Below are 26,012 nucleotides of genomic sequence, written 5' to 3'. Positions count from 1 at the left end.
TAGCTTATTTTTTCTGATTACATGGATAATATGTGCACCTAAATAATACATGTGTTTATCATTAAGAATTTGAGGGGCGCCTGGGTGGCTCAGTCGGTCGAGCGTCCAATTTTTTATTTTAGCTCAGGTCCTGATCCCAGGGTCGTGGGATCAAGCCCCGTGGCGGGCTCCATGCTGAGCTGGAGCCTGCTTCTCTCTCTCTCCCTCTGCCCCTCTCCCCCTCTCGTAGTCTCTCTCCCCCCCCCCTCAATCTCTAGAATAAAAATATTACTTATTTTTTTAATTAAAAAAAATCTTTTAAGTTTATTTATTTTATTTTGAGAGAGAGGCAGCAGGGGAGGGGCAGAGAGAGAGAGGGAGAGAGAACATCCCAAGCAGGCTCCGCGCTGTGAGCACAGAGCCTGATGCAGGGCTCGAATTCAGGACACCATGAGATTGTGACCTGAGCTGAAGCCAGGAGTTGGACGCTTAACTGACCGAGCTAGCCAGACACCCCTAAAATAAAAAATATTTTTAAAAACTGAAAAAGAAAGAATTTGAGCTTATAAAAAAGTACAGAAAAGAAAGGCAAAGTCATCTGAAATTCTGCCACCTTGAGAGCACCACCAACATGATGGCAATCATCCTTTTCGTATTTGCATATATCATTTTATAGTAACAGTAGCAAATATTACAGATAATTTTGACTGAGGACACCCTTCCTCCCACATCACTGACCTCACACCCCATCCCTGCCCCCCATCCCAATCTACAAAACCCATATGACAACCTGGTGCTGGCCTTCCAGATTCTTCCCTCTCTATCTCTTTTTAATGCTTATTTATTTTTGAGAGACAGAGACAGAGAGAGACAGAGACAGAGCATAGGCAGGGGAGGGGCAGAGAGAGAGGGAGACACAGAATCTGAAGCAGGCCCCAGGCTCTGAGCTGTCAGCACAGAGCCTGACAAGGGGCTTGAACCCACAAACCGTGAGATCATGAGCTGAGCCAAAGTTGGATGCTTAACTGACTGAGCCACCCAGGCACGCCTCTTCTCTCTTTTTATCTAGGATATAATCCAATGCCGACCTGTGTATGTAGGTACACACACATGCATATATATACAGGGAAGGGGTAGAGGGAGGGGAGTTGATCGCTGCTGTCAGAAATGGAATCTTCTAGGGGCTCCTGGGTGGCTTAGTCAGTTAAGCCTCCAACTTCAGCTCGGGTCATGATCTCACAGTTTGTGAGTTCGAGCCCTGCATCACGCTCTGTGCTGACAGCTCAGAGCCCGGAGCCTGCTTCAGATTCTGTGTCTCCCTCTCTGCCCCGCCCCCGCTCAAGCTCTGTCTCTCTGTCTCTCAGAAAAAAAGAAAGAAAGAAAGAAAAAGAAATGGAATAGTCTCTACATTTTTGCCTTTTGCTTCCCTCCCTCGGCAATGCCTTGTGCAAATTCCTCCAAAATGTTTCTGGTTCAAATTTTATTTATTTTGAGAGAGATTGTGAGCAGGGGAGAGGCAGAGAGAGAGGGAGGGAGAGAATCCTCAACTCGGGGTTGATCTTACGAACCATGAGATCACGACCTGAGCCGAAATCAGGAGTCAGGCGCTTAACCAACCGAGCCACCCAGGTGCCCCTCTGGTTCAAATTTTGAAATGGGGTGATAGCTTGCTCTGATTAAATGAGATGCGTTTGCAAAGAACTTAGCAAAATGCCGGGCACAGAGCAGAGCCCCCCAAAGTATTTGCACCCTCCACTCCACCTTCCCCTTAGGTGCTGGGCAGGGGGGAGGGACAGTAACTATGTTGGACTCAGTCCCAGAGGTAGGGACTGCTAACCTGGAGGAGAAAAGAGAAACTCTGAGGTGCCCTCACTTCTAGGTGGGACGAGATTGGGCCGAACAGAGGTGTCCGTCATTCAGCCCTGCGGGCTGAACACCTCCTGTGTGTCCAGGTCTGGCACAGACAGGGTGGGTGAGACAGGGGTTACAAGATCTCTCTCCTTTGTCAAGTACAGGATTGAAAAAAATCTGAGCCCCCCCCCCCCCCCCGCACACACACACACAACTTGACTCTTATGTCTTGGGGCACAGCTGATGTGCGATAGGGGGTGATGAGCAGAGCCAGGGACCCCAGGCAAGGGACCAGAGCCAGGATATGACTTTGTATATGACTTTGGGCCCATCACTCACGTTGCCGGGCCTCAGTTTCCCCACTCGTAAAGGGAGGGGCTCGGTGCTGGTGATCCAGGCTCTAAGGTGCAGTGAGTCTGTAAGTGACCACAAACTTCTCGCAGGGTTTCCGCAGGAGAGTGGCCCCACTCGGGCTCCCGGGGCTGACGCAGGGGGCCCAGAAATGAGACGGATGTCTCTGACTTTTGTCCTTCTGTCCCTGACTCATACCTCTGGTATTTCAGCTCTTCAGCCCCAGACCGGACCGGGGAGCCTGCGAGAACAAGACCGGAGGGCCCGTTGCTGCCCACCAGAGCGCCACCTTTCTGCTGCTAATTTTCCAGAGCGTTTTCCACTCTTCTGGGAGAGAGTGATCTTTGTTATCTCAGCCCTGACTTCGCTGATCCTTAATCGTCCTTTTTCTCATCCCTCCGGCCAACTTCAGTCACGCCCCACACCCTTGTCTTGGCCCTTGGGCAACGTTTGGGTGTCCGAAAACCCCCCTCTGGGTGTGTCCGGCTGAGGTGGGGAGAAGAGGCAGCCGGAGGCCGTGGTCCCCGAGGGTGCGCCGTCCCCAGCCCCTGCAGCCCGGCCCCGGGCGCGGAGATCGCGATGTCCACCAAGGTGCCCATCTATCTAAAGCGCGGGAGCCGCAAGGGCAAGAAGGAGAAGCTGCGGGACCTGCTGTCCTCGGACATGATCAGCCCGCCGCTGGGGGACTTCCGACACACCATTCATATCGGCAGCGGCGGTGGCAGCGACATGTTCGGTGACATCTCCTTCCTGCAGGGCAAGTTCCACCTCCTGCCAGGGACGGCGGTCGAGGGACCCGAGGAGGACGGCACCTTGGACCTCCCGTTCCAGTTCACCCGCACCGCCACGCTGTGTGGGCGGGAGCTCCCCGACGGGCCGTCCCCTCTGCTCAAGAACGCCATCTCCCTCCCTGTCATCGGGGGGCCCCAGGCCCTCACCCTGCCCACAACTCAGGCCCCACCCAAACCCCCTCGCCTGCACCTGGAGACCCCACAGCCTTCCCCACAGCCTTCCCCACAGGAGGCAGGGAGTGTGGACATCTGGAGAATTCCAGAGGCTGGCTCTGCCCACAATGGGCTGACGCCCGAGTCAGGGGCCGAGGAGCCCTTCCTGTCCCATGCCAGCTCCTTGCTCTCCCTGCATGTGGACCTGGGGCCTTCCATCTTGGATGACGTCCTCCAGATCATGGACCAGGACCTGGGCCACGTGCAGATCCCCACATAGGACCACGGCTGGCCAGGCCGGGTGCTCAAGGTGGAGTGAATGCTGGAGGCAGGGGGTGGATGGAGCCCTGGCCTACACGTCGGGATCCCTAGGCCCCCCTGTGTGGTCACTGGCCAGTGATTTCTTTTCTTTGAGCCTTTGTTTCCCTCGCTCCCACCCTCTCCTCATGGGCAGAGCGTGCCTCATTGCCTTCCCCTAAAGCTCACCGAGGACATGTGCAGAAGTCAGCCCAAAGTGCCCTGAGCATCTCGGGCCACCTGGACCCCCCCCCCCCCAAACTGCCCCCCCTTCCCTGAGACCCCTTGGATGAAGGCTCCGCCGAAATGGAGTCCCCTTTGCCTCAGCCCCATGGGATGCCCCGACTGGGGGCTGGGGAAGAGGCAAGGCACAGCCAGCCAGAACTTTGGCTTCGCTGTCCTGGACTAGGAACGTGGCATTGGTGACCGAACGTCCCTCTGCCCCACCCTCGCTCACATGACCGGGAGATTCTGGTCGCAATAAAACTTGCTGCTGCTGACAGTTGTGCTCCCGGCACCCTCGACCCGGGTTTCCTCCTGAAGACAGACCAGCCTCCGCGACCGGGGCTGACCCTGGGGGAGACCCCATTCCCGGAAGGCTGTGTGCAGGGCGGGCCCTGCCCTTGGGAAGCCTCTACCCGATCCCAAGCCCATAGTGAGAAAGAGGCAGGAATACACCAATGCCACCTAGGGAGACCGCAATATTGCTTCAGGTGCTTAACAAGAGGGGGCTGAGCACTGGCGTCGTCCGGGCGCTGTGCCCAGGCTGCTGGGGTCTACCGGGGGAGGCCCAAGAGCGAAAGAGTAACCCCAAGGCCTAGTGCAAGGGACCAGCAGCTTCTCCAGCTTCCAAAGACTAAGGGGGCACTCGGGCGGGACCGGCCAGGCCTGGGGCTGGGAGGGACCCAACAGTGCCTGTCAGCGGGCTCGTCGCCACCTACAGGGCACCCAGGTGTGCTCCAGGTGCCGGGGATTTCACACAGCCGCGATCCCCACTCCTGTAGCTTATATTCCAGTGGGAAAAGGATATTGAATTTGTAAGCAAGTAGGGCGAGTGCCAACTGGGCTGAACACTGTGAAGAAAACACGATCGCGGATGCTTCGGGCCGACACGCAACTGGTGTCAGGGCCCATTTAGGATAGATGTGATTCTGAGCCAGACCTGAGGGCTGAGATACGCTTGTGCATAAGCAAAGGCACTGGGGCACCAGAGTGAATGACAGAGGAGCCGCCGTGTGGTGAAAAGAGCAGAGATCTAAGAGTATGACCTAGACTATGTGAGACTGTTTCCACATCTCTAAGAGGTAGTCAGTGGGACCTACCGTGCAGGGTTGTGGGGAAAACTAGGGATAACACTTAGGAATCGCCACAGGGAGGGTATCCAAAAATGGCTACGGACATAAAGGAACTCGGAGGTTGGGAACGAGAGGACTGTGAAGCACGAAAAGCAGGTTGGAGTCAGCTGGGAACAGCTTTGCCTGCTAGGCTGAGCGGAGGCAGTGGGGGGCTGCAGACAGATTTTAAGCAGGAGAGACACATGGTCAGATCCGGGTTCTAGAAGGGTCACCACCCAGGCCAATGAACGACGGACCAAAGGTCAAAACGGAGGAAGCCAGTGCAGGGTGAGGAGGACTGGACGAGGCAGGGACAGTGAGGACGGAGGTGGGGAGAGTGTTAAGATGGGGCTTGGTGTCTGATTGGTACAGACCACATGGGCAGCTGGAGGCAAGTTCAAGCCTCAGTTTCCCCTTCTTCCATTCTCCGCTGGTTCTTCATCCTTCTGACCCTGTGGATCCCAGACTCCCAGCTCACCCCCAGCCTCTGGCCTCCAGTTCCTGTGTCACATTTCATCGCGGAGGCTGAATTTGACCAGGAGGCATTTTGCTTGGGCCGGGGGGAAGGGGGGGGGGAAATCTATACAACATGAGATGTACCATTTTAGCCATTTGTAAGTGCATAATTCAGTGGTGTTAAGTCCATTCACATTATTCTGCAACCGTCACCACCATCCCTTTCAGAACTTTTCTCGTCTTCCCAAAGTGAAACTCCACACCCATTAAACGCTAACGCCCCATTCTCCCTTCCCCCAGCCCCTGGCAACCACCGTCTACTTCCTGTCTCTATGAATCTGACTACTCTAGGGACCTGAAATCAGTGGAGTCACACAGTATCTGTCCTCTTGTGATCGTCTTATTTCACTCGGCATGACCTCTTTGAGGTGCATCTACGCTATGGCGGGTGTTGACAGTTCCTTCTCTTAAAGGCTGAATACCATTCCATTGTCCCTCTAGACCACATTTCGTCTATCCATTCATCCATCAGTGGACACATGCGTTGTTTCTACCTTTGGGCTATTGTGAATAATGCTGCTATGAACACGGATGTACAGATACCTGTCTGAGTCCTTGCTTTCAATTCTTTTGGGTCCATACACAGACGCGGAAATTGCTAGATCATACCCTCATTCTGTGTTGAATTTCTTGAGGAACCACCATATTCTTTTCCATGGCAGGTGCACCATTTTACATCCCTGCTCAACTTTCTCCTTTTAGTCTGAAAGCTCTGCCGTCATTTAGAGATTAGGGGTTTCACTATCGGTTGTGGGGCTTTAACCCGGGCCTGTGACGCCCCAAAGCCTATACTCCACTGCAACCTTCTTGCCCCAACAGAAGTTCTGTATCAGAACTGGTCAAGTGTGCAGACCAAAGGTGGGGAGCTGAAGGGCCAGCAGCTTCTTGCCTGTAGGCTCCCTCTCAGGGCTTGAACGGCTTGTCCCTTCCCTTGGAAGACAAGAAAAAAGGAAACCTTCCTTACAGCTTTACCCAGTTGGAAGGCTGCACCTCACCCTGGACCAGAGTCAAGGCCAGAGTGGCCATGGGACGGAGACATGCCTGCCCTAGGTCCCCTGGAACTGTCCCCCACCCACCCTGCATCGGGCACCAACCCAAGAGACCTAGGAAACCACTCAGAGCTGCTGTGTCCGGCTGGAGAAAGGGACTTGGGCAGGGGGCCTGAAGCATCAGACTAACTGAACTAGAAACACCTGCTTGCACCAAGGTAGCCAGGGATGGAAAGATGGATCTTTCCTCTTCAGCTTGTACAGTGCTGTTCAGGCACCATGCCCTACAAATACCACCCACAAAAAGGAATTTCCCCCCAATAGAGAAGTCATTGGACAGCCAAAAAAAAAAAAAAAAAAGACAAATGTCCGTACAGTCTGCTGTCTTAGACGCCCAACATTCATGCGTGACTTACTATAATATAATATAAACCTCCCTAGTAGAATGGATCTATTCCTATTTCTGTCGAAAACAGATTCGCTCTTTTTCCAAAGGGAGATGACTCAATATCTTGTCAATGATCACATCCACTTGCAAGTCCAGGAATTCGAGATGTTCATTCCTCCTGCAATTTTTTTTTACCAGCCCCATCTCAATACTTTGCAAACTCTGAACTGTGCTATAAAGTTAGTTATCGCCAATACACCCTATATTCAAGAGTGGAAAGCAGGAGACAAGAATGGGAGAATTAAAATATATAAAAATATACTTGATGCAGCGAGAAAAGAAACATACGTAGAAGCTACGGACTCCTTCAAGAATTTTTTTAAGGACTTTTAAAAAAAGTAATCTCTACCCCCAATGTGGGGATCGAACCTACAACTCTGAAATTGAGAGTCGCACATGCTCTATCAACTGGGCCGGCCAGGCTCCCCTTTATCTTTATCGTTTCCTTTATCTCTTTGCCTATAAAAACTTTTTTTTCTGACCTTTTGAAAATAAGTTGCGGACGTTACGATAGTTCATCCCAAGTGCTCTAGCATTCATTTCCAGGAAGTCTTTTTCTTTTTTTTTTAAGTTTATTCATTTATTTTGAGATAGAGGGAGAGGGAGAGAGGGGGCAGGGGCAGAGAGGGGGAAAGAGAGAAAGAGAACCCCAAGTAAGCTCCATGCCTCCATCATGGAGACCAACGCAGGGCCCGAACCCACGAACCATGAGACCACGACCCGAGTCAGGTGCCCAACTGACTAAGCCACCCAGGCGCCTCCATGAAGTCTTGATTTAGCTCAGTTTTGGTTTTATTTGACTTCTTCAATCTGTGGATTCACATCTTTCATTATTGTTGGGAAATTATTGATCATTTTCTCTTTAAATACTGCCTCGGCCCCCTTTCTCCCTACCCTCTGACGCCCCAACTAAATGTATATTAGATCTCTCTATGTATCTATGTTTCTGCTCTAATTCTCTATTTTCTGTTCTTTTGTCTTTCTGTGCAATGTTAGGGACAATTTCTGCCTACCTATCTTCTAGTTTCTATGTTCTCTCTTCAGCTGTGAGTAATTTGTTTAAAGGATTCATTGTGTTTTTAATTTTGGTTATTTTATTGTTCCGTTGGAGAAGTTCTATGTTGCTGTTTTAAAATTCTGTTGTGGCATTTCTTAATAAGTACTTGTCCCCTGAAGATGTTCTTATGCTCGTTTTTAACTCCTTTAAATGCAGTAGCAATGTTATTTTACGGTCAGCATCAGATAATTCCAACATGTTAAATCTTTGAGTCAGTTTGTGTTTTGTATTTTTTGTACTGGTTCTTGTGAAAGGTTTCTTTTTTCTTTGTGTGCCTGGTTATCTTTGTCATATTTGAAAAAAATATTTTTAGACATAATTTGAGGACTGGGATGACGGTAAATTCCTTCCTAAAGTCTATGATTCGGTACCAAATATGATTGCTTCAGCTAGGTGTCCTGAGGCATTATGAGGATGGGTCCACTTTTTTTTTTCTTTCTATAATGTATTTGCTTTTTATAATTTACATCCAGATTAGTTGGCACATGGTGCAACAATGATTTCAGGAGTAGATTCCTGACCCATTTAGCCCATCCCCCCTCCCACAACCCCTCCAGCAACCCTCTGTTCTCCATATTTTAGAGCCTCTTATGTTTTGTCCCCCTCCCTGTTTTTATATTATTTTTGCTTCCCGTGTTTGTATCTTTGTAAAAACTTATATTATTAAACTCTACTCAACTTCCCCATGTAAAATAGTAATAATAATAAAATTATTAACAAATAACTAAATTATTAACAAACCTATGTACCCACTACCCAGACGAAGAAAAAGAATATTACTATAGGGGTGCCTGGCTCAGTTGGTTAAGCCTCTGACTTCAGCTCAGGTCATGATCTCGTGGTTCATGAGTTCGAGTCCCACATAGGGCTTACTGCTGCCAGCACAGAGCCCACTTTGGATCCTCTGGCTCCAATCTCTCTGCCCTTCCCCTGCTTGCGCTCTCTCTCTCAAAAATAAATAAACATGGGGTGCCTGGGTGGCTCAGTGAGTTAAGCGTCTGACTCCGGCTCAGGTCATGATCTCACAGTTAGTGAGTTCGAGCCCCACATCAGGCTCTCTGCTGTCAGTGCAGAGTCCACTTCAGATAATTTGTCCCCCTCTCCCTGTCTGCCCCCCCCACTCTAATGTGCTCTCTCTCAAAAAAATAAACATTAAAAAAAAGAACATTACTAGGACCTCAGTAGCTGCCTCTTGCCCCCTCTTGTCATTATCCTCCAAAGATAACTAGTCTCCTGGGTTTTGACTCCATGGATTAATGTGCCTATTTGTGTGCCTTTATATAAATGGAATCATACAATATGTCCTTTTTTGAAACTGGCTTCTTTTATTCAGTGTTAAGTTTTTGAGATTCATTCACATTGTTGTATAACGATAACTTATTCTTTCCATTTTGCCCAATCTATTGTACTGTTGCGGGCATTGGTTTTTTCCAGTTTGAAACTATTACAATGAACGCCGTGGTAAACATTCTTATGCATGCTTTTTTGGTGTATGTATCCACGAGTGGAGTTGCCGGACCATAGGATTTGTGTATGTTCAGCTTCAGTGCTAGTATGCTATCCTAGTCGGCTTGGGCTGCTATAACAAAATATCACAGACTGGGGGGCTTAAGCAACAGACGTTTATTTCTACCATCCTGGAGGCTGGGAACTCCACGATCAAGGTGCCAGCAGATTTGGGTTCTGATGAGAGCGCACTTCCTGACTTGTAGATATCTGCCTCTTGTCATGACTTCACATGGCCTTTCCTCAAGGAGAGAGGTAGCTGTCTTCTTCCTCTTATAAGGGTACTAATCCCATCAAGAGGGTCCCACCCTTATGACCTCATCTAAACCTAATCACTTCCCAAAGGCCTCACCTCCAAATACCCTCCATCATACTGGGGGTTAGGGCTTCAACATATGACTGGGAGGAGCACAAACATTCAGGCCACAACACATACTGTACTTTTTTTTTAACGTTTATTTTGAGAGAGGGGGAGAGATAGAGTGTATATGCGCAAGCCTGAAAGCAGGGGAGGATCAGAGAGAGAGGGAGAAAGAGAGGATCCCTGCTGTCAGGCTCCGTGCTGTCAGTGAAGAGCCCCACACGGGGCTGGATCCCACGAATTGGGAGATTATGACCTGAGCCGAAATCGACAAATGGATGCTTAACTGGCTGAGCCACCCGGCGCCCCGTGTGCCTTTGACTCCTGCTTTGGAGTCACCTCGGATACTCTTTGTCCCCACAATCATTTGGTTCCTAGGGAAAAGAGTGCATCAGTATTGTCTCTGGGGTTTGCTTCCAAGCTGCTGGCACCTATTCTACAAATGTGGTGCAGGGTAGGCAGGGACAGATATCCCACAACTCTTTTCTGCCAAAAATGGTCTTAAGGCACAGTGATGGTAAGATGTCTTCTGATTCTAAAATCCTGCGATGGAAGAGAGGCCTGGGAATACGCACATCCTGGGATTAATGGGATAAGGTATGTGTCAAAGACCAAAGACCATGCCCTGAGGACTGGGACAGTTAAAAGTGGAACAGAGGACAGACAGTCAGCAAAAGAGCCTGAAGGACCAGTGTGATCAAAGCACAGCCGGAGGGTGTGCATCTCAGAGACCCTGAGAAGAGCTTGAAAAAGGAGGCAAAGGTGAGTAGTGTCACGAGGTTGACAGGCCAATGAGGATGGAGACGAGATCTCTAAAGGTGTTGAAATGAAGGTCCTGGTGTCTTTGTTAGGACCTGTTTCAATGAACTAGGGGGAACAGAATCACCATTAAACTGGGCAGAAAGGGACTTGGAAGTAAGTCAACAGAGATAGGGTGTATAAACAGAAACTTAGCTTTGAAAGGGTAGAAAGAAATGGGGTGATAATCCAAGGCAGACATGGGCTGAAGGAAGGGCTCTGCTTTTTTTTAATGTTCATTTATTTATTTTGAGAGAGAGAGGGAGAGAGCATGAGCAGGGAAGGGGAAGAGAGAGAGAGGGAGAGAGAATCCCAAGCAGGCTCAACACTGTCAATGCAGAGCCTGACACAGGGCTGGAACTCACCAACCATGAGATCATGACCTGAGCGGAAATCAAGAGTAGGACACTTAACTCACTCTGCCACCCAGGCGCCAGAAGAGCTCTGATTTTTTAAGAGGATATTAAGCCATGTTTGTACATGAATTTGCATGAGTCAACAGTGAAGGAGAAATGAATGGTACAAAAGATTCACAGACAGCTGCAGGAAAGAAGTTCTTCAGAGCCTGGGTGGAGGGACAGAAGTAGGAAGGATGGGAGAAGTGGCTATCACTTCAGTTGGTGGCTGGGTATGGTGACAGGAAAGGGAGCTAACTTTTGCCAAGAGTCCAATATTCAGGACAAAGAACTGCCCAGTTCTGGACGTTAATTTTCCTCTCCCTAAATGGGCACTTGATTGGAGGGGGGGGGGGGGGGGGGGGGGAGGGGAAGACAAGTGACCGTGCACCACTCTTGCCTTTGGCTAGCCACCAACATCCCCCTCCCCGAGCCCGTGAGTGAGGGCAAAGGGTTAACCACAAGGTTAAAGGTCGGCGAGGTAGCAGAACGTATATGCTCCATCTAGCCCATCTCTGGGCCTGCCAGTTTTCACCAACCTGCATTTCATCATTTCATCCATCCTCTCATTTCTGCACCAGGCCAGATCCTCTCTCGCTGGTCCCGCCCTCCCAGTGGAAGACACCGGGCTCGAGCGGGAGCCCCTGGAGCGCGCGCGCGCGCGCGCGCCTCCATCGCGCCTGCGCACAGGGCTCCCTCGGCTCCCTGGGCCGGGTGGACCGTCACCCAGCGTGTTCCCCGCGCCTCGCTCTCGGGCGCGCGCGTCTGCACGGCGCCTGCGCAGAGGAACGAGGAAACCGGTTCCCTGGTGCGGTCCCGGCGCCTGCGCACTGAGGGCTCCGGGCCTCCCGGCCTGAGGGAGAGGAGCAGGGAAGATGGCGGCTGTGGTGGAAAATGTAGTGAAGCTGTGAGTTGTCGTTTCTTTCTCTCCTAGGCCGGGGGGCGGGGGGGGGGTCTTGTAAGGGACCTGGGAGTAGGGGGCGGTGCGGGAGGGGACGAGGCGGAGGGAAGGACGTGCCCGAGAAGGCGTCGTTGCGACTCCTGGTAGGGAGGGCAACAGGAGACTCCCGAGAAGACGTTGCGCTTCTTTGGAAACTTGTGGAGGCCCTGAGGGGGGCCCACGGGAGCCCCTTACAGGCAGCCTCCCTGCGGGGCTGTGCGGTCTGAGCTTTCCTTAAGGCTCACGGTGTCCTGAGCATGGCGCCCTTGTGGCGTACGAGAGACAGTCTGGGTGCGCTCTAGAGACCAGACGCCTCGGTCCGGAGGGGCCGGGTCGAGGGTGGACCCGGGACCGACCCGTGTCCCCGCGAAGCCCGGCCGCCGACCCCTCCCCATCGGCTGCCCGCAGCCGGTCCTGGAGCAACAGGCTCAGCAAGCCTTGGCGCAGTTAAGCCCCGCGGAGCTGTTTTAACAGCCCCGTGACGTTCGGGGGGGGGGGGGGGTGGTCTTGAGGATGTGCTACCCCAGACCAGAAACATTCTTGGGAAGAATTTGTGGAGGAGCCGATGCAGAAGAACGACAACTTCAGGGGAGAGGGCCTTTGCGCCGGCCAGTCCAGCCACCAAAAAACGGGAACTGGACGGAAGCAGTCCAGGACGCCTCTGCAGCCCAGAGGGGCACCTAGGTGGGCAGGCTGCGCGCTGTGCAGTCCCCTTGTGCCAGGCAGGTGTCGAGCAAAGTTAGTTAATGGTTGTTGGGCAATGGAGAGGGGTCTGTTGGCTGTGAGTTGAAGATGCTTTGGGACTTGGTTTCACCCAGCCTCCTCCCTGAAGATGGGAAATGGGTTCATGCCGGGTGGGCAAATAGAGCCAGCTCTTTTTAATGGGTAAATTGGGCTTGGTGCAGCAGTAGGAAAATTGGAAGGTGTCTAGTTGTCTGGATGTCCGGGCAGGGCTTTTGGATTTTGCCTGGATGACAAGGTAAAGGTTTGGCAACTATTCTGAGGGACTCACAGCTTCTCATCTGCCTTTGTGGTGGGCTGAGCCCCCACTCTTCCCAAGAGCCTTTTTAAAGAGTATGTTGCTTCCCCCTTTTCTGCCTGTAGCCTTTTTCTTTGAGAATGCATTCCCACTTCCATTAAGCTAAGTGCCTTCTCCTGTGGGTTGTTTTTTTTTGTTTTTTTTTTTTTTTTTACTTGCTTTCAGCTCCATCCTGCCTCCTCTTTCAGCTACCCCTCCTCCTAACACTATTATCTTTCTCTCTGATCTGCCCACTCCAGTTTCCCCCAGCTCTTTCTTCAGGCTGACATTTCCCTCAATTTAGAAATGTCGCTGTTGATCTACCATTTGTATAGTTATCCTTCCTGACTCAGATGTTCTTTCTTTGTTTCCCTGCCTTTCTCTTTGTTGATTCCCCCCCCCCCCCCCCCCACAAATCCCATTGTAAGGGGAGGTTTCACAAAGGTTTCATACTTCCCAGAAAAGAATCAGAGCCCCTACCTTAGAAATCTTACTGAACTGGGGGAATGTCAGACTTCCCTGGGTTTGGAGAGCTAATCGGTAATAAGACTTTGTGTTGGGGGACTTTCTTCAGGGAAATAGAGTTGCCAACCCTTTCATGTGGTGCTAAAAGGGAGGACTTGCCTGTTGACACAGAGCATGACTTAATGGTCTTCAAGGAACTACAGAGATTGTGAGGGTCACCAGCCCCTGGTTCCTGAGTACTAGTAACTTTCTCCTCTGTTGTAGCTGCAGAGGGCTGTGAGCCACAATTAATACATTTTCCTACAGAACTTGCCCTTTAAGAGGGGGCTTGTATTCTTCCTATAGCATCGTCACCGTGGAGAGAGATATCTTTCTGGAGCTTCTCTTGATCATGGTGTGCCTGTTCTTTGAACAGCTGAGATGATACATCCAGGTCAGGACTACTAGCTCATCTTTTCTGACTTGCATCTTGTTCTGGAAGAAGAATCTTCCTATTTATAAATTCTCTCTTATTCTCTCTTAATCTCTCCTCATCTCTCCTCATCAGATCCTCTCTTCTCCCAGCTTAGGTGTTTCATGGCCAGTTCTCTACTCAGGAGACTGTTTGCACCGCCTTCTGAAATCCCACTTAACTCACAAGGGCTTTGATAGAACATCTCTCACTCTTTCACCCCAAACCAATTCTAGCCTCCTTGCTCTGACTTTGCAGCCCAAAGGCCATCTCATCCTTCCTTCCGTTTGACTTCCAGTGTCAGTATCAATTCCCATCAGCAGAAACAAAGGAGCTGCAGCATTCAGCCGTGTTTATCCAATTTTCCTCTGTGTGGTAAGGACATGGCTGCCTCCTAAAGGCCAGCCACTGTGAGCCTGTTCCTTTCTCTTTACTCTCCAACACAAGATTCGTGCTTCCCTCAAATTACAGTCATTACAGCTCATTGAAATAATCCAGGCTGTCTTGTGTTGTCACCGTCTTGTGTATGGTGTGTGTCTTTTTCAGTTGCTTGGGAACATACTAAGTAGGCTGTGCCTAAGTAGTCTCTTACGGCTGCTGTGAGAGCCCCCCCCTCTGATTCCAGAGCATGGTTTGTTGGTGTAGCTTGAGTTGTGGACATAAGCAACAAAGACATACTCTGTCCAGCTTCTCATGCTAGGGGTCTCCTTCACAGACTGTGTTTGAGCTTATCTAGTCCAACCTCCCCAGTCTGTAGCAGAGGGACTGGAGCTCCACGTGGGTTGATTAAATGTCGACATTTGTCTGGTGACTTGTAGCCATGCAAGGTCTTACTCCCAGGTCAAGTCAGGATGTCCCAGACGCCTTTGAGGGTATTGGGGATACTATGGCAAAGAAACCACCCCTGCCTTCAGTTTATTTTTAAGATTGATTGAATATGTAGATACGAATCATTATAGTTAAAGTTCCGTTAATAAAGTGCTTGTTAAACTGTGAAGGGTGAGAACAAGATTGTTTCTCTATACATGCTTCTTAGAACCAAGTAGCTCCTGGCACTGTGTAATTTTCCTGCTTTTTAAAGCACTTAAAGGTTTACCTCTTTTTTTTTTTTTTTAAACATTTATTTTGAGAGAGAGAGCGCACACGTGCACACACGAGCAGGGGAGGAGCAGAGAGAGAGAAAATCCCAAGCAGGGTCCACACTGTCAGCACAGAGCCCAGTATGGTGCTCAAACCCACGAACCTTAAGATCGTGATCTGAGGTGAAACCAGTAGTCCCAAGGCTTAACTGACTGAGCCACCCAGGCACCCCAAGGTTTACCTTTGATTTTGATTTCAAACTGAGTCTTTGGAGTGAAAGAAGATACAGATTTCAAGCTGAGTCTTTGAGTAAATAATTTGATGGTGGGAATGGGAAAGGACCTAGGATGAGCCTCTGAGCAAACAGGTTTTATATCACTCTAATAGTACACTAAAAAAGTAGGCCTCAAGGTAGTTCAGGTATTTTCAGATGTTTTCCATTGACTGTAAAATTAGTATTTAGTATATAGAATTAATTAGTTGTCTAAATACAGGTCCCCCACCTCACCCCGGCTATCCAAAAGTAGAGTGTTCCTATGAAACTCTTCATAAGCTGAAATGGCATAAAGCAACGAAGCAATTACCACTTCTTGAAAGCGAAAATCCTCTCTGAATCTCTTTTGGTTAGTGAAAACAGGTACTAATGTAGGTCTTTTGTAAAAGTGAAGTGCCATAAAGGAAACTGTCAGTGGGAGAAACCTGTGCGTGGTTCAAAATTCAAAAGGTATAAAATGGCATAGAAGAGAAATTGCCCCCAGTCTTTCTCTCTGGAGGCCTACGGTTTCTTTGCCACCTCTTGTTACGTAAATGGTAGCATCTCCTAACACTTCTCACCACTGTACCTCGCTTATTTTTTTCTACTCATCTTGGAGATTGTTTGATATCAGCACATGAAGAGTTTCCTTCTTTTTTTCAAATGGCTAAATACAATTTCATTGTATAGATATGCCGTAGTTTGTTAAATATATTTTAGTAAGTCCCCCAGACCTTGTTGAACTCCTTTGCTCATTCATAAAAAGAAGCTAACCTCTGCTTCTCAGTCATGAGGGTTAAGAGAAACAGCATCTTGGCTAGCACAAGGCTGGACTCAGAGGCACAGAATGAACGTTCGTTTCTTTCTCTCTTTGTGGGTTAGACTTAGGTCTGATTAGACACATGAGAGGTCATGTGTTCCTGATGGTAATTTATTTATAAAGTGCCTTTCCTCATAATGGCTTCGTGAAGGGACTTGGTGTCCCATGAGGCAGAAATGGAGGCAAATAGGACCAAGCCACGATCTCCCAGTCCCTTGAACCTTCTGAAGAAGCAGATGGCAAGGGAGGGATAGCTCAGCACCCTGTGCTCCACTCTACCCTGATCTCGGTCTTTCCGCAGCCTCGGGGAGCAGTACTACAAAGATGCCATGGAGCAGTGCCACAATTACAATGCCCGCCTCTGTGCCGAGCGCAGTGTACGCCTTCCCTTCCTGGACTCACAGACTGGAGTAGCCCAGAGCAACTGTTACATCTGGATGGAAAAGCGACACCGGGGTCCAGGTGAGGGTTCACACTCAGAAGCACAGGAAGGAAGGAGCTTCCTCAGCTTCAGTGATGAGCCAGCTGAAAGGGTTTTTCTTACTGCTTTCCGCCCAAGGATGAATATGGTCTTGTCTTGATTAGAAGCCCGGGGGGATGAAGCAGACAGGTTCATATCAGCATCTTTGGTTTCTGCAGGGCTGCCCTGCTGAGGCTGTCTTTGGGCTCTTGGGAAGCCATGTGTTAGCCAAAGCCCCTGAGCCTACATTCATTTGTCTTTTGCATAAACTGTCCCTCCTCCTGCCCCTGAACCCTCACTGTCCATATTCCTCCCTTGCTCTAGAACTCAAGGCTGGGATGGGGTGGGGAGGGCTACTCATCTAGAAAGTGTTTGATATTATTGCCCAGGACTGGGTTAGAGCTTGACTTTTCTCTCTTTGTTTGCACAGGATTGGCCTCTGGGCAGCTGTACTCCTACCCTGCCCGGCGCTGGAGGAAAAAGCGGCGAGCCCATCCTCCTGAGGATCCAAGACTTTCTTTCCCATCTATTAAACCAGGTAAAGCACACTCCTCCCTGAGTAGGGGTGTGGCCTGCTGCATGGTGAAGAGGCCTGTTAATTACCTATTATATACCAGGGCCAATGCTAGATCCTGAAGATACTAAAATGAATGAGAAGCCATTCTTTCCTTTAAAGAATTCAGTCTAATAGAAGCGATAGGTAAACAGATAAGTTATGGTGCCATGTAAACTGGAGTGTCTTGGGCAACCAGAGACCAAATGACAGTGACTGGTCTATGGCTGGCCTCGCACTCTGTAGACCCAGAGCGGTCTGCTTTCAGCCCTTGTGAGCCTCGCCTCATCCTGACCTTGCCTGCAGACACAGACCAAACCCTGAAGAAAGAGGGGCTGATCTCTCAAGACGGCAGTAGTTTAGAGGCTCTGTTGCGCACCGACCCCCTGGAGAAGCGAGGCGCCCCAGATCCCCGAGTGGATGATGACAGCCTGGGCGAGTTTCCTGTAACCAACAGTCGAGCACGGAAGGTACGAGATTAACACTGTGGCTAAGGGAGCTTTGATGGAAACCAGCCTCCTCTTCATCAGAGGCCACCCAGTAAGCAAGCAGAATGGAAGCAGAGGTTGTGGGCCAGGAGGCAGGCCCGTGGGTTCTCCTGCTTCATTCCCTAATTAGACTGGGTACTGACTGGCTTCACTTTTAGCATCCAGTTTTTCCTGTTTCTTTCCTTCTAAGGACAGACTCTCCTTCGTTCATCTTTTGTCACAGATGTTTTTTGGTGCCCGGGGTTACATGGGTGAAGCAGACCTGGTCCCTGCCAACAGGGAAGATAAAACTATACATAGAAATAATAAGAGCTAAAAATATGGCAGGTACTGTGCTAAGTGCTTTCCCATTACTTTCTCTAGTCTTTACAACTTTATGAAGTAGGTACTGTGGCCTCCATTTCACATGCAGGGAAGTTGAAACAGAGTAGTTGAAAAGGAAACTTCCTATAAGGCCACACAAGTAAGCAACAAAGTTCTAATTTAAATCTAAAAATTGGGGGCGCCTAGCTAGCCTGGTCCAAACAGTGTGCAACTCTTGATCTCGGGTTGTGAATTTGAGCCCCACATTGGGTGTAGGGATTACTAAAAACAAATAATACAATACAATACAATACAATAATTAATTAATTAAACTAAAAAAAAAATCTAGCAAGCGGGATGTCAGAGGGAAGGGAACTGTTGTTGGTGTGCCCCTAGGGCAGCAGATCAGAGGCAGGAGAGGACATGGCTACTTGGGGTACCAGGGAAGACTTTCTGAAAACATGGCATTTGATTCGGTCCCTTGTTGATGGTGGGGAAGGCACTCCAGGAGAACAACACGAAAGGGAAGGAAAGCCCACAGTATCGAACAGAGAAGGACTGGGGCGGTAGGGTGTTGAAGGGCTGCAGTAAGGAACGAGGCCGGAGCAGAGGGGCCAGCTGACCGAGGAGGTTGTGGGTGGCCTGGCCAGTCCTGTCGTGGGGGCTCTTTTGAGTGTACTTTGTATCTGCCCATCCTAATCCTCCTGTCCACTTAGCGGATCCTAGAACCAGATGACTTCCTGGATGACCTTGATGACGAGGACTATGAAGAAGACACTCCCAAGCGTCGGGGCAAGGGGAAATCCAAGGTGAGGAGCCAAGGTGCTGCCTGCAGGGGAGCCCGCGGAGTCCCTCTGCGTTATTGTTTGTCACTGCCATTTCTCCTCTCGTGAAGTCAGCAGCCACTTCCTGGAGAGCTTAACGCCTCAGGCCTAGACAGCTTGGTAAGACATCTTTTTGTTCTTTTTGGCAGGGTAAAGGTGTGGGCAGTGCCCGGAAGAAGCTGGACGCTTCCATCCTGGAGGATCGGGACAAGCCCTATGCCTGTGACAGTGAGTGCCTCATGAGTGGGTGGGTAGTCCCTGCCTTGGACCCAGCCCCTGCTCAGGATGCGAGAGAAGGGAGGGTATTGTTCTTGTTCAGAGTGGTAAAACAAGCCTCGACACTGTCCTGCCTGCCGACTGGAGGCCCCGGTCTCTGCTCCACAATGGGTGGGACCTGCATGCTCTGGGAGAGATCTCTGCTGTCCCTGGGGGTGGGGGACTGGGGGTGGGGGCCCGCTCAGCAGGCAGAATTGGCCTCTCAATAGACCGTGGCCAGGTCTGCTGGCCCTAGTCAAGCCAGGGCCCCCAGAGTCCAGCACTGAGTTTTTCAATGTCTGCTCTCCCCCTTTTCTCTGACTCGCCCCACTTCTGTTCCTCCACCCTGGGAGCGCCATCGCCGCTGGTCTCTCTCTCGTTCGCTCCGCTCTCCTGCTGCTGCCGCTCCTGTCTCAAGTGTATCAAGGCCTTCTTCTCATGACTTTTCTTTCTGTCTTTCAGATAGTTTCAAACAAAAGCATACCTCGAAAGCGCCCCAGAGAGGTAGCTCTCTCAACTTTTCAGACTTTTGGTTTTCCTATCCCTTTTCCCTCCTCCCTTGTTTCTCCCACCTTTCTCATCTCCTGTGATGCTAGTGTAAAAATTTCTGGAATGGCATGGGGTAGGAGCAGGGGGCTTTCTGTTGTGCTCTGCTCCTCACAGTCCTGGAAGCTGCCTCTGCCGCTGCTTGTCTCCCACAGACTGGCTCCAGGGCTGCTCGGCCCCGCTGCATGGGGTGGCTTCAAAGCATTCTAAGGAACCCGCTATGAACAGATCCCTCTGCTTCCCCTTCCCCAGAACAGACACTCGGTGGTCAGCTAACGTTTCTCACCGTCTCACCACCTCCTCCCGTCCTCTCCCCATTCCTTCCTGCCGGCCCCCTTGCTCTTTTTGGTGTCACGGCTTAAGAGTACAAGATGCCTTGTGGGGATCTGCTTTCTTTGCTGGTTGGCAGGGGGTGGGCAGGACACTGATGTGAGAGTGTCTTTGAATTGCCTTGGGGGCCAGATACCCCAGTGGGCTCAGTTGGTAGGCGATCCCCGAGTGATCCACTCCCCGCTCCTTTATCCTCATTGGGCAGAGACGAGCTCTGTGGGATTCACGGGTAGCTTGAGCTTCCCACGTGGACTGAGAGGTAAAAAAAAGTTTGGCGTCTCTTCCTTACCTTTATTCCTTCTTGCCATATTGCAAGAGTATAGAAATTCCCTTCCCTTCCTGACCCGGAGCTCCCCAGACTGTTGCCAGGGCAAGCGGTAATGGGGCCAGGGTTCAGCCTCCCAGACAGCCAGTGTGGAAGAGCAGAGGTGGCCACGGGCTGGGGGTTAACGGGGAAGGGCTCTGGAAGCTGGAGAGCCCCGGGGCCTGACGCTCCTAGCCGAGGGGAGGCGGCCGTCACTGAAGGCCTGTCTCAGACGGAGCCGACGGGGGCAGGGTGGTTGCCTCCGCCTCATGTGGAGCCCCACAACTTGGAGGGGCGGGGATGTGGCACTCTCGGATCCTAACACCTTTCTCTGCAATCTTCTCCCCACTCAGTCTGTGGAAAACGTTACAAGAACCGACCAGGCCTCAGTTACCACTACGCCCACTCCCACTTGGCTGAGGAGGAGGGTGAGGACAAGGAAGACTCACAGCCACCCACCCCGGTTTCCCAGAGGTCGGAGGAGCAGAAATGTAAGCTGAGCGTCGGAGGTGGGGCGAGCGGGAGTCGGCCTACGAAGAGCCCTCCTTGCGGGGATACGGGGTGCTCAGAGGCCCCAGTGGGTGTCGTCAAAGTTCTTTCTCTGTAGCCAAGAAGGGTCCCGACGGGTTGGCCCTGCCCAACAACTACTGCGACTTCTGCCTGGGGGATTCCAAGATCAACAAGAAGACAGGGCAGCCCGAGGAGCTGGTGTCCTGCTCCGACTGTGGCCGCTCAGGTACCGCCAGCCCAGGGCCGCGGGCAGCCCCCCCCAGGGAGCCCCGGGCAACCCGCCCACTGCGCCACCGCACCCCCCCACAGCTGCCTGTGTCACCTGCTCCCCCACCCTCCACAGGGCACCCGTCTTGCCTGCAGTTCACCCCGGTGATGATGGCGGCCGTGAAGACCTACCGCTGGCAGTGCATCGAGTGCAAGTGCTGCAACATCTGCGGCACCTCCGAGAACGATGTGCGTGTCCCCACCCCGCACGCCTGGCTCCGGCCGCCCGCGGCCCTTGTGCGGGAGCTTCCTGTGAGAGGGAGGCAAGACCCTCCCCGGCGCCCCAGTGAGAACTTCGGGTCCCTTGCTTGGCAGGTGCTCCTTGAGCGCCAGCTTTGTGTCCGCTGCCGTCCTAGGCACCGAGGACACAAGACCCACGAGGCCACTCCCTTCATGGGATCTGTCCCCTCCTGGGAACAAGCGGCGCGCAAGGAGATGAGTGACCCTTCGGCGACGGGCCGTGAAGGGAGTGGAAGCGGTGGTGTGGCAGAGTCCCTGGGTAATGCGTGTAGGTGGTCAGAGCCGGCCTCGCCGAGGAGGTGACGTCGGTGTTGAGATTTGGCTGATGCCGAGGAGCCGGTCCAAGAAGGTGTGCGGGTACAGCGTGGCCAGGGGAGGGGCACCAAGTGCAGAGGACTTAAGGCAGACGAGCCGAGTGAACTGAGGCGGCGTGGCCAGCTGGGGCCTTCCTGCAGTGGGAGCGCGGTGGGTGGGGAGCGCGGAAGGCGCTCCACCGGGTCTGAGGGTTTACTCGGAGCGACGTGCCCTGTCTTTAACATTTTTAGAAGATGACTTTAGTCTGTGAAGAATAGGACGTAGGGGACGAGAGCGGAGGCCAGGAGCTGAGTTAGGAAGCTGGGAGGATTCAGGTGGAATGACAGTGACTCACTGAGTCTGGGTGGAGGATAGCCGTCTTCTTTCCTTTCCTTCCCTTCCCTCTCCTCCTCCTTGTTTATTTATTTTGAGAGAGACTGAGACAGCGCGAGTGTGGGAGGGACAGAGAGAGAAAATCCCGAGCAGGCTCCGCACTGTCAGCACGGAACCTGACTCGGGGCTCAGACTCACGAAACCGTGAGGTCACGACCTGAGCCAAAACCGAGTCTGATGCCTAACTGACTGAGCCATGCAGGTGCCCGGGACAGCCATTTTCTATCCGGAGATTCCTTCCCTACCCGCCCCCAGTGGCCTGACAGGCCCACTGGTCGCTCACCTGCCCCTTCCTCTTCCATCTTGCCTTCTCTAGGACCAGCTGCTCTTCTGCGACGACTGTGATCGTGGCTACCATATGTACTGTCTCACCCCATCCATGTCTGAGCCTCCTGAAGGTAGGTCGCTTGGAACAGTCCTCGTTAGTAACTTGGAAGACCACTCGCACGATAAGTGAGTTCTCTTCTCGGTTCTCTTCTCGGTGATCTGTTCTCAGTCAGGGAAGAGATACTTTGCCTTCACTCAGAATGCTTTCCTAGCATCTCAACTTCAAGGCTTTAATGTGTGCACATTATCACTGGATACATTTAGAAACGCAGAAAATCCCCAGCCCGAGAGAAAACAAATGCTGAGCGGAAAACAGTTACCAGAAGGAGTGGTTTGTTTTCCTCCAGCTGGTCCAGGAAACTCCGTTTGTAGTTTGTCCGATGTGAGGCTTTGGTGTCAGCTCTTTGAACTTGACAGGTTTGAGTGTCCACGGCAGCTCTCTTCCCTTGCCCGGTCTAGAAAACTGTTAAACCTGGAGCCTGAATGGGTCACTCTGCCCCTCCAGTAGTTTGCTTAATGATGCCCTGAGTCTGTGGAAGCTCTTCAGCCGAACCCGTGGTGGCACCAAAAAGTGGCAGCGTCTCTGAAGTCCCCCTCCAGCCAGATCTGTGTGCCCAGACTCCTCCTTTATAGAAATTCGGGAGCTGGCTCAGGAGGATGTGAGTGTCTGGTTTTCACTGTGCACAGAGGATGTGGGCCAGCATTACAGACGAGAGCGAGTGACCCACTGCGTGGTTAAGCTGACTTGTGATAGAGGTCAGACTGCTGTCACCCCCCTAGGGAAGGAGACACTAGCGAAGTGTGAGAGTCCTTTGGCAGCTGCAGGGGAGCACGCAGCTGGTGTCCTCGGTCATGCCCACTTTATGTATCTACTTTGGGGAAAAGTCACGTGTTTTGTGGTTTATTTTTTTTAACCGTAAAATATTAATTTACGGACGAAATTTGACGTGAACTGTACGAGGGCCCTCCTAGTGGAGTACTGTCAGATGCTGAGGTAGTGAAGAGCTGCAGGCAGCTGAGGGAGAACTCTCTAGAAGCCGTGAGGTGGTCTAGGCTCTAAGTCGGGTGTCCGCAAACTGCAGCCCATAAGCCAGATCCAGCCGCAGCTAGTGTATACAGCTCACAAGCTAAGAATGGTTTTTACATTTTTAAAGGAGATTTTAAAAAAAGAAGAACATGGGACCGAGACTATATGTGGCTCACAAAGCCTAAAATATTTAACGCTCTGGCTGGCTGTTTACAGAGAAGCCTGCCAGCCCCTGTGGTATTGACCTTTCAGTTAGAAAGGACCTTCTTCCATTTTGAGAGTCCTAGATTGCCGAAGAGTTTATAAAAGGTGTGGATTCTCTCCCGTGTGCACATCCACGTATGTACAATTACGTTTATGATTTTGAGGCATTAAGGGCTCATTTTCTTTCTAAAAACCAAAACAAGAATGCAACCGTAATAAATATTAATAAGCAAAGTATGAAGCAGTTATTTTTCTGACAGGACATTGTTTCCAGTTTTTCTGTGAAATAGATAATAGCAAGTTGGGTCATCACAGTTTGCCCCTTTTCCTCTCTTCGGTCCTCAGACTCTCCTCAAACGCCAGTGACGGTGGCAAGCCCGTCTCCTCTTTCTGTGGATTTCACAGAAAGCTGGCTTACTGTGGAATCAAACTTGGTTTCTCTAGAGCCTCTGTTCGTGATCTCCGCTCTGACCTTTGGGGCCATGAGAACCAAGTCTGGTTCTTCTGTAATCACAAGTCTAAAGCTGAGATGCTTGAAAAAATTCTGTCCTCCCAGGCCCTCCTAGAGATTCTGATTTAACAGGGCCAAGAGGGCCTAGGAGTCTACATTTGGAAATAGCCCTCCAGGTGATTCTTTCTTTCAGCCCCGAGAATTATTTCTCAGGATACTTGAAGCCCTAGAGGTTTCTTTTCGCTCAGGGTAACTGAGTTCGCTGCGGCAGAACATCTCTCATCCTACCTGTAGCTGGTCCTGCCGCTGGAAGGAGAGGTGGGGAGTGGGGGAGCAACACGCCAGGGCCGTGTGGGCCCCGTCCTGACCCTTTCTGTTTCTCTGCAGGAAGTTGGAGCTGCCACTTGTGTCTGGACCTGTTGAAGGAGAAAGCTTCCATCTACCAGAACCAGAACTCCTCTTGATGTGCCCCCATCCCCGTTCCCCCCCCCCCCCCCCGTGCATCTAGGGCTGTTTCTCTCCTCCTCTCTCGTTTTCCGTGCCCACCTCTCCCCTCCTCCTCTTTCACAAGTCCAGAGAACCTCGGGTGGTCGTGCCAATCTGCCTTTGGCAGCAGCAAGCTGGGGTGGCAGCTCTGGCCGCCCCTGGCCCTCGGCCCTCAGGGAGAACAGAGCAGCACACTGCCCCGAGGCATATGCCTGCGGCCCGGCTCCTCACTGCTCTCCATGACGTGCATTCACTCTGCCTGCCTTGGGCCCCGGCCCTGGTGATCACAGGGTTCAGACAGTGTCCTCTGAGAAAGAGTAGGAGAGCAGCTCGCTTTTCTCTCTGCTCTGCCTCCACTCTGGTCCCCAGGGTGTTCCCGTCCCCTGGAGGTGAGCAGACCAGGGTCTCTTTGCCAAGAGCGACTGGGAGTGAGCAGCTGAGCGAGCTGGGGCAGCGCTTGCACGGAGCTCTCCGGGCCTGTTGTGCCGCTTAGCCTCGCTGCCTCCTTCCCCTAGAATGGCTCTCTGCAGCCCTCTCTTCCTGCTACCCAGGATCCTTTGCCTGAGCCAGGATGCTCTCGGTCACCCTCCTTGTTCTGTCCTGTCCCACTCACTCCACCCCACCCCAGGGGGAGTAGCGGCTTCGCCTGATTCTTCCTTGTGCTCACCTGGCTCGCTCGCAGGCGGTCTCTAACGACCGAAGCATTCCCCGCCCTTGGAATTTCCTGTCTTCTGCCTCCTCTCCTTATTCCCTTTGGTTTTGTGGGGAGAGGGGAAGAATCAGGGGGCCAGGCCAGCAGCTTGGGGGCCACAGGGAGACGTTGGATAATGTGCCTGTTTTTTAACTCGATGAAAAAGCCTACCTCCGAAATCCCCTTTTTGTTCTTCCTGGACCTGGACATTCAGCTCCTGCCCTTAACTGAATTGGGAGCCTCTGCCTCCTGCTCTGTGTATCCTGGCTCCTGGGTCACAGGGAAGCCGCACAGACGTCCCTTTCTTCCCTTGCACGCTCGCTAGCGGCTGGTAAGGTCTTCACACCCTGATTCCTCAGTTTTTTGCCTGGTGACACTGACATGAAGTAGTGGGGGGGACAGTCCATGCCAGGACACCCTGGAGTGGCCTTCCCCTTGGCTGTGGGCAGGCCCTAATTCACTGTCGCTTTGGAGTTGAGGTGTCTTTTCTTTCTTTAGTTCCTGTATTCTAAACATTAGTACAAATAAACGTTTTTACACAGAACTCCCTGCTGGATGGTTTATCTCCTGACTCCCTTTCCCGGTTAAGAAGGTCATTTCATCCTAAAACTTCTTCCCTAGGACAGTGGTTTTTATTTAATCCCAAATTAAATTTTTTGCTGAGCCCCCGTATGTAAAGCATATATAAAAAATTGAGTACTCTGTTAGTTCTAACTCCTTAACGTATATTTGTGTTACAACTATTCCTTGTTGTAAAGGACAGAGTTGTTCCAGTTAATACAAAACTTGGGTTAGAGTTGGGTTCAGCATCCCGTTTCTGTATTTTGGTTGGTTTGAAGGAAATTTGGCGAGACTTGTATATGCAGATGGTGACAGGTTTATAAGAGTTGATCTTGGGATTTCAGATACTTTACACGGGTTCAGGAGCTTGAGTCTAAATATAAAAGAATCACAGAAGAAAATATTACGATGGGACATGTGAAAGCTTTGTGCATGGATAATGCACATGAGCAGAGAGACCCCTCGCTCAGCCTTGCTTGCCTGGCATTCGTTCCTGTAGGTACAGTGTGCATGAGCTCGGCCCCCACTGCCACCTTCCTCGGGACTTGTCTACATGCACGAAAATGAGTTTCCTTCTTTTTCTCCCAGTTTTTTTTTTTTTTTTTTTTTTTTGATAGCTTCCATAACGGATCTTCTATATCACTT

General features: G+C 51.2%; 2 protein-coding genes across 4 annotated transcripts in view; both read left to right on the top strand.

Moving 5' to 3' along the window:
* The window catches only part of CDC42EP2 (CDC42 effector protein 2), a 111,857-nt gene that overhangs the window by 3,541 nt on the left and 82,304 nt on the right, over positions 1-26,012 (top strand). The window contains exon 2 of one of the 2 annotated variants that reach the window (XR_007454670.1): positions 2,394-4,973. Coding sequence is in view for 1 of the 2 variants with exons in the window: in XM_049616663.1 (XP_049472620.1) it covers positions 2,761-3,405 (645 nt within the window). In the remaining variant the exon portion in view is untranslated. Of the gene's footprint in view, positions 1-2,393; positions 6,070-26,012 lie in introns of those variants that run through there. The other variant, XM_049616663.1, reaches the window with a different exon arrangement.
* On the top strand, positions 11,624-25,350 carry DPF2 (double PHD fingers 2). 2 transcript variants are annotated; one of them, XM_049616526.1, is made up of 12 exons: positions 11,624-11,733; positions 16,155-16,315; positions 16,744-16,851; positions 17,173-17,336; positions 18,374-18,466; positions 18,631-18,709; positions 19,199-19,240; positions 20,270-20,407; positions 20,524-20,652; positions 20,770-20,882; positions 21,937-22,018; positions 24,017-25,350. In XM_049616526.1, the coding sequence occupies exons 1-12, from the start codon at positions 11,702-11,704 to the stop codon at positions 24,091-24,093; spliced, it is 1,218 nt and encodes a 405-aa protein (XP_049472483.1). In that variant the 5' UTR covers positions 11,624-11,701; the 3' UTR covers positions 24,094-25,350. The 2 variants fall into 2 exon arrangements, with proteins under 2 accessions (XP_049472483.1, XP_049472474.1); XM_049616517.1 differs by lacking the exon at positions 19,199-19,240.

The sequence above is a fragment of the Panthera uncia genome, chromosome D1 (assembly GCF_023721935.1).
Source record: "Panthera uncia isolate 11264 chromosome D1, Puncia_PCG_1.0, whole genome shotgun sequence".
Lineage (NCBI taxonomy): Eukaryota > Metazoa > Chordata > Mammalia > Carnivora > Felidae > Panthera > Panthera uncia.
This window is presented reverse-complemented; position numbering and strand designations above follow the sequence as displayed.

Coding starts and splice junctions, on each gene's coding strand:
- DPF2 (XM_049616526.1), top strand. CDS start 11,702: ATGGCGGCTGTGGTGGAAAATGTAGTGAAGCT. Junction 16,316..16,743: donor AAAGCGACACCGGGGTCCAG/GTGAGGGTTCAC, acceptor TTGTTTGCACAG/GATTGGCCTCTGGGCAGCTG. Junction 20,653..20,769: donor CTCCGACTGTGGCCGCTCAG/GTACCGCCAGCC, acceptor CACCCTCCACAG/GGCACCCGTCTTGCCTGCAG.